Source organism: Chaetura pelagica, unplaced genomic scaffold (assembly GCF_000747805.2).
Source record: "Chaetura pelagica isolate M959 unplaced genomic scaffold, ChaPel_1.0 scaffold713, whole genome shotgun sequence".
In the NCBI taxonomy this organism is placed as follows: domain Eukaryota; kingdom Metazoa; phylum Chordata; class Aves; order Apodiformes; family Apodidae; genus Chaetura; species Chaetura pelagica.
In genome coordinates this window covers 406,123-413,142 of record NW_009952819.1, presented here as the reverse complement: position 1 = coordinate 413,142, position 7,020 = coordinate 406,123, and the positions used below count along the sequence as shown (strand labels likewise).

The 7,020-nt window shown below is 57.9% G+C and overlaps 2 protein-coding genes across 2 annotated transcripts in view; one reads left to right on the top strand and one right to left on the bottom strand.

Moving 5' to 3' along the window:
• The window catches only part of RTN4RL1 (reticulon 4 receptor-like 1), a 21,988-nt gene extending 17,970 nt beyond the window's left edge, over positions 1-4,018 (bottom strand). The window contains exon 1 of the mRNA XM_009995131.1: positions 4,006-4,018. Within this exon, the coding sequence (XP_009993433.1) occupies positions 4,006-4,018 (13 nt within the window). The remainder of the gene's footprint in view (positions 1-4,005) is intronic.
• Positions 4,019-4,656: 638 nt separating this feature from the next.
• Positions 4,657-7,020, top strand: part of DPH1 (diphthamide biosynthesis 1) — a 29,265-nt gene continuing 26,901 nt past the window's right edge. The window contains 1 exon segment of the mRNA XM_009995130.1: positions 4,657-4,702. Within this exon segment, the coding sequence (XP_009993432.1) occupies positions 4,657-4,702 (46 nt within the window).

Sequence of the window (7,020 nt, the reverse complement as noted above, 5' to 3'; positions counted from 1 at the left end):
GCTGGAGCTTTGCATCCCTCATTCATGGGTCACTCTCTGCTCAATGATTAATTAAAAATGCATAATTAACCTGTGGAACTCACTGCCACGAGGTATCGGGGAGGCCAGGAGCTTAGTGGGATTCGGGGGAGGATTATATGTTTAAATGGATAATGAGAACATCTGCTGGTACATTAGCAGGGATCAAGCAGAATTAGGGAGAAGAGCCCAGCTCGCTGCTGGAGTGGGATGTGGGGGCTGGATCAAGCTGGATCAGCAATGCCCACCTTGATCCAGACCCTAACCATGGCCAACGTGCCCGTGCACACCTGGAGAGTGAGATTTCTGGGCTGAGCAGGGCTCTGTCACCATGGGACTGGTTGTCTTCAGGCTGGAGGTGGCCATCTGGGATGGATGAGGATCAGAGCCCCCAGCCCAGAGCTGCCTCTTGTATCCAGAGGCTGGGAGGGTGACCCTGACCCTTGAGGACATCTCAATAAGCTCAGCCATAGCACAATTCACCTCCTGCAAATGACACCACACTGGCAGGAATGGAGAAGGGCTTTGCAGATCAACTGTGTCACTGTCAGTGAGCTCCAAAGTTACAGCATGAGACCAAGAAGCCAAGGGAAGTGCAGGAGATGCATGACCAAGCCCCAGCCAAGCTGGCCATGGAGCACAGGGCATGGGCAGGGACACCTCCCACCAGCCCAGGCTGCTCCAAGCCCCATCCAACCTGCCTTTCAACACCCCCAGGGATGGGGCAGCCACAGCTTCCCTGGGCAACCTGGGCCAGGCTCTCACCACCCTCAGAGTGAAGAATTTCTTCCTAATATCTCATCTCAATCTCCCCTCTTTCAGTTTGAAACACTTCCCCCTCATCCCTCCCTGCCCTTGTCCCAAGCCCCTCCCCAGCTTTCCTGGAGCCCCTTTAGGCACTGGAAGGTGCTCTAAGGTCTCCCTGGAGCCTTCTCTTCTCCAGGCTGAACACCCCAGCTCTCCCAGCCTGGCTCCAGACAGAGCTGCTCCAGCCCTCTCACCCTCTCTGTGGCCTCCTCTGGACTCTCTACAGCAACTCAATGTTCTTCTTGTGTTGGGGGCTCCAGAACTGGACCCACCACTGCAGGGAGGACTTAAAAGAGTGAAGTAGAGGGGGAAGAATCAGATGAGCTGAGGACTCTTGACAACATTCCCAGGACCTGGGGGTATCCCCAGCCCTTGACCTGGCTCCACAGCCAGGACAATGCCAGATGCCTGGTGTGGCTCCAGCTTTGCAGCAGCTTGGAACAAGATGGTGAACATCCCTCCCAGGGGGAGAGATGCTGGAGCCCAGGGGATCCTCATCCCCCTCCTCCCAATGGGACCCAGGATACTCCCACTGTCCCTTGGCAGCACTTTGGAGGCGACACCTCAGATGCAGCAAGATGGGGCGAACGGAGACGCTTTTGGGTGTCGTGTCCCCTCTCCCCCCCAGGAGCAGGAGGCTGCAGCACATCGTGCTCAGCCTGCCGAGCACGCAGGGACCTGCTGGGTCGGGGTTAATCTCCTTGTCACACTTTCCCTCCTTCTTGCTGGCTCGGCGCGCTTTGACCCGCTGTGAAATTGTGGCCAACAGCACTGAATATTTTAAGAGCAGCAATGCAGTCATGGCTGGGCAGGAGCAGCAAGGCAGGCCGGGAGCTGGGCTGGGCCTCCCCTCACCCCCACCACCGCCAGCCCATTAGCACAGTTCAGGGAAACCTAAAAAATTCAAAAGACACTGAAATATGCAGCATTTCGCTCTCGCTGGAAATGATGCGCTTCGCTTCCCAGATGCTCCCGAGGAGGAGGATGTAAATAAAGAGGCTTTATGGCACCGGGGGGGTGTTGGGGACGGGGCTGTTGGCTGCTGCAGAGCCCCGAGTGACACCTCAATCCCTGTCCCCTTGCTGGGGACACCTCTGTGCTCAGGCTGGGGACCATCCCGTGCCCGCCAGGCACTGGCGCCCGCCCTGGGCAGCAGGGTGTGGAGGTACCAGCCACTCAAAGGCTGTCACCTCTCTGTCCCTTTTCCCTCGGGATGTCCCCTCACTGCATCCCTGCTCCCCATGGCCAGGCGGGACACAGATGCCGCAGGACCTGACGCAGAAGCCTGTCCTCAGCACTTCTGCTATCTGGGGCACGGAGCAGCAGCAGCAGCAGCAGCAGCAAGGAATTAAAAGAGGGGGAAAAAAAAAGAGTAAGTTAAAAAAAAGCACACCCTATTTGCATAAACCTCCCAAAAAGAGGAGCTGGAGCCTGAGCCCTGAGAGCTGGGGTGGCTGTGAGCACTGGCTGGGGAGCACTGGAGCTGGGGGAGCCACAAGGAGCAGGGGAGCATCTCCTGGCTCAGGACACGCTTTGCCACCAGGTCCCCACACATCCCCAGGTGCTGCCCCAGGGCTCGACACCTCACCCAGGAGTGACGTCGGGACACTTTTGCATTCAGGTCTGAAGAGGGCAGATTAATCGCCATGTGCTGGATCTGTCACGCACAGGGATATATATTCCTGGAATTTACAAGTAGTTCTGTCTGAGAAATAAACAACCGGAGATAAAAATTACATTGTCACCGTGCAGGTGTGATTGATGGGACAGACAAGCCCTCAGAGATCCAACAAGGTGCCACCAGCACCGCCCACCCAGGGAGCACCAGCCCCCAAGGAGATGCCAAAGGACCTCCAGGAAAGGCTTCACTGACCCCACTGAAGGTCACCAGCAGCCCGTCATGTCCCTGTCCCAAAGGCTGGAGAAGGTGGGGATGGCCACACAGACCATTCCCATGCCAGGAAGATGCTGAACCCTGGAGAAAACAATGCTGGTGATGGGTAACCATGAGGAGCACCCATGAAGTGCTGGTAGGAAGGATGCCTGGGGCAGAGCAGCCAGCTCTGGGGGGTGCAGCCCCCGGGTCAGCCCTGTGGAAAACCCTCCCAGGCTCCTCTCTGGTGTCTTTCCAAGGTCAGTGACAGGCAGAAGGCAGAGCCAGGCAGGCAGCTGCCGCAGCCCCTGGGGACCGAGGTGCAAGGAGGATTAATGGGATTTACACCAGGCTCCTTTCTAGTTTGTTTTCTCCATCTTCATCTGCTTCCCGGGGCTGCACTGGCTTTGGCCAGACTTGTCACCCTGTCACAGAACACGTTGCTTCCCGGGACCGCTCCCCTCCCTGGGGAGGTTCAGACATTGGCTCCTCCGTGGCTCAAATCCAAAGTTGCACTGAAAGCTGTAAAAAAACCACCACCTGGATCCTCTCCTTTCAGCATCCAAGGCGCCAGGGTCCCCATCAGCCAGGGTCCCTGTGCAACCTGCTGGGCATGGAGATCCCAAAAGCAGTGAGGGCAGCTGGGCCCACATCTGCCTTCCCTCTATGGATAAACTTGGAGCAGCTGCTGGAGCCTCTGCTGAGCTGGTCCTCAGGATTTATCCACAGTGCTCTTATCTGCCATGCTTTTCACAAGCACTTAAATTCAGGAGGAAAAGGGAAAAAAAGTGAAATCAGATAGAAGTGCAGGTCTGTTTGCTGTTTTCTCCAACGAAATGGTTCTGGGTAAACAGCAGACGCCTTTGATGAAATCCCAGCAGGCTTAAACAATAAAGCTGGTTACAAACTCAATCTGGCACAGATATCAGATCTGAAATTGTTTCAAAAAAACATGTCAACATTTTCTAATGCTGCTGCAAAACTTCCTCGGCACTTTGCCAGCAGGATGCGCCGGGGAGGCGGGACCTGCCCCGCTGTCCCGGCTGCCGCTGCTGCCACCGTGTTTCCCACCGGGAATCCTGCCCTGGCACCTCTGTGTCCCTGCCTGGGGACACCCCGAGCTGCGGGAAGATGTTCGGTATCACCTTGGAGACATCTGATGGTCCCCGAGCTGCCATGGAAGGACCTTCCCTGCTCCGTGCTGGGGGTGCACCAGGTTGTTTTCCAGCTGTAAATCCAGATGCCATCCACAAGCAGGGCCCGGCTGGGGCTTTGGGGAGCTCCATCCCTGCAGGCTCCACACCCACTGGGGCTCCTCATGGTGTGGGAGGTCTGGTGGGACTGGGCAAAGGGTGTCAGGCAGGGTGGCTGTTCCTCTTGTCCCATTCCAAGGCCAGAGCTCAGCTGCAGGTTCACCCCCGGTATCACCAAGGACAATTGACTTTTCCATGGAAAAACAATTTGCAAAGCTCTAAGGGTGGCAGAGAAGCTCAGCCAGGTGGTCCTCTTGAGTTTTCCCTCCTGTGTGCAACGTCTCCATCCTGCTGGGAAACCAGCCACTGCCCGGGGCAGGACGAGGCCATGTGGGAACACACAGATCCATCCAATGGGACGCCTGGCTGGGGCACGGCACAGGCTGGGGGGCACAAGGGGGCTTCATTCAGCAGAGATGGGCTGTGTGAGGGTGATGGGCAATTTGGCAGCTCCCATTAACAAGTGCCCATCTGTCAGTGCTGTGTCAGAGCAACAAGGACCATCCAAACTTGGAAAACACGTGGAGCCAGATGAGGCAGGTCCCACATTGGCACTGCCAGGTGAGTCTGCTGTTGGCTGGCACTGGTATCAGTGCTTGGGGTCCCTGGGGACACCAGAGGGCACAGGTCCCCAGTGGGGATGGAGGTGAGAGGACAAGAGGCTGCTGAGTAGGAGGAGGAGGAAGAAGCAGGTCTGGTCACACCATGAGTGGAGACAGCATCTTGATGCCAATGATGAAGCTGGTGCCAGGTCTGGGGATGTCTGGGACCCCCGTGGGCTCCAAGTCCCCCTCCACGAGGGAGCTGCTCCCTGAGTGCCAGGACAGACACTGGCTTTCTGCACTGGATCCAGCCCTTCACGTGCCACATCCCACACCCCTGCAGACACCTCCAGCCCCACGCTGATACCTGACACAGCTCGTGTCCTGTGTGGCAGCAGGACAAGGGAGGGAGCAGCAGAGCTCTTGTCCCTCCCAAAAGGACAAAGGATGCAGGAGAGGAGAGAAGCAGGGCAGGAGGAGAAGGAGGGGGGTCGGAGCTGGTGGCTCGGGGGGACATGGAGGGGCTGAGCCCCAGCTCTGCTGCAGTGTGGGTGTTGGGGGGGGGGGATGTGAGGGCCCTGACCCCTCTGCAGAGGTTGCCTTCAGCATCGATCCTTGCTGCACTCAGGCTCATTAGGGCCCGGGAGCTGCTGGCGCAGGAGCCAGACGGGGGGAGCACTCGCCGAGGCTCCCTGGGTCCTATTAAATATTTACTTTGTTTTGTTTTGTGTTTGTTGTTGGTTTTTTTCCCCCCCAGTAATATTGATCAGAGATTGGGGGGGGTGATGGTCAGATGCTGGGAGGGAAGAGCAGAGGCAACGGCTGAGCTGCACAGCAGGGAGGGACCCTGCCAGGTTGTCCCCAAAAGCTGCAGCTGCTGTCCCTGGGGCACCTGGCACTGTCCCACTCCCTGCAGAGCTGCTCCCCATGGACCCATTCATCCCCTGCCAGCACTGGGACGGGCATCACCAGCACAGGGGGAACTGCAGTGGCCTCGTCTGGATGGCTCAGGGATCCCACACCAGCCCCATCTCAAGGGGTGCAGGATGAGGGGATGCCCAACACGATGGCACCTCGTGGCAGGCCATGTCCCCCCCCCCCGGGCCGGGAGGTGACCCCAGAGCCAGGCTGGGCCCCGGCAGCGGCCAGGCAGCCGGTGCTGTTTCTATTTCGAGAGGAGCTCTACTGGAAAAGGAACAAAAGCCGAGGGAAGCTATAAATAGCTGCCTCCTTCACACCAGCGCCTCCTCCTCCCCAGCATCCCGCAGCCGGAGGGGGGGGTCCCGCAGCCCCCCCCCCCGCTCCGCCCTGCCCTCAAACCCCCTCCTCACTTTCGGACAAACGTCCCCATCCGAAAACCGGAGGGAATAAAGCACAGGGGAGTATTTTGCTGCTGGAGCAGCTCTGGCACAGCGGTTTGCCAAGTTGCCCGGCAGCTCTGCCCGGCTCCCGGGGGCTTTGCCGCTGCCCTGCCGGGCTCTGCACCCACAGACACCCCTTGGGGACCAATTCAGCCCCCTCGGGACGCTCCTCTCACCCCAGCACAGCCCTGCAGCTGGCAGGGAGCAGGGCGAGCAGCTCGGGCAGACCTACTTTCAAGGCTTTAATCCTTTTTGCTTTAAAGGGTCTTTTTTTTTTTTTTTTTTTTCCTCCTCTCTCTTTTCTTTTTTTCTCTCTCTTTTTTTCCCCCCTTTTTTATGTTTTTCCTCCCCTTTTTTCCCCTTTTTTTTTTCCCCTTTCTGCTCTGCAAAGATGGGGTGTGATCAGAGGAGAGACGCGGGGAGCTGACAAGCTGCGGAGCGCGGGAGAGAAAGGAGAGAGAAATACATATTTATTACCCTCAATTATTAAAAAATAGATAGCAGCAGATCTTAGGGCCTGGCAGAGGCACTGCGGAGCCGTTTGTCTGAGGACTTCTTTTTTTCTTCTTCTTTTTTTAATTCCATTGAAATTATAATAGCCCAGGCTTGTTAGCACAAACAGCCCCTACACCCCTGCCCAGGGGGGGGTCATCTTGGCCCCCTCTCTCGGGTGCAGGGTGCTGGCGGGGGGGGTGTATCCAGCACCCTGTGGGCTGCTGAAGGAGCAGGAGAGAGACCCGGGAGGGCAGGAGGTGGCAGCGGGTGCAGCCGGCAGCCTTTGACAGGGGAGCAGAGGGGCTCTGACCCGTGCAAGCACATCCCCATGACCTGATCCGCACCGATGCCCAGCCAGGCAAATGTTTCGTGGCTGAGAGCCCACCCGGGCCACCGCCGGCTCATCACAGGGGCCAAAAAAAGCACCGGGAGATCCTCTATGCGTGAGGATAGAGGGGGGGATCTGGGAGGATCTGGGAGGGGCTTCGCACATGGCAGCGTGGGGGTCCCGTGGCCGAGGAACCGGGGTTTCCCCCAGTTTGTGTGCAAACACAGCTGGGGAAAAAAAAAAGAAGAAGAAGAAAAAAAAAGAAGCGGTTCCCAAGTGCGGCACAAGGGGCTGGCGGAGCTGCTGGCACCTCCCCTTGCAGGGCTGGCTGGGTGAGGAGCCC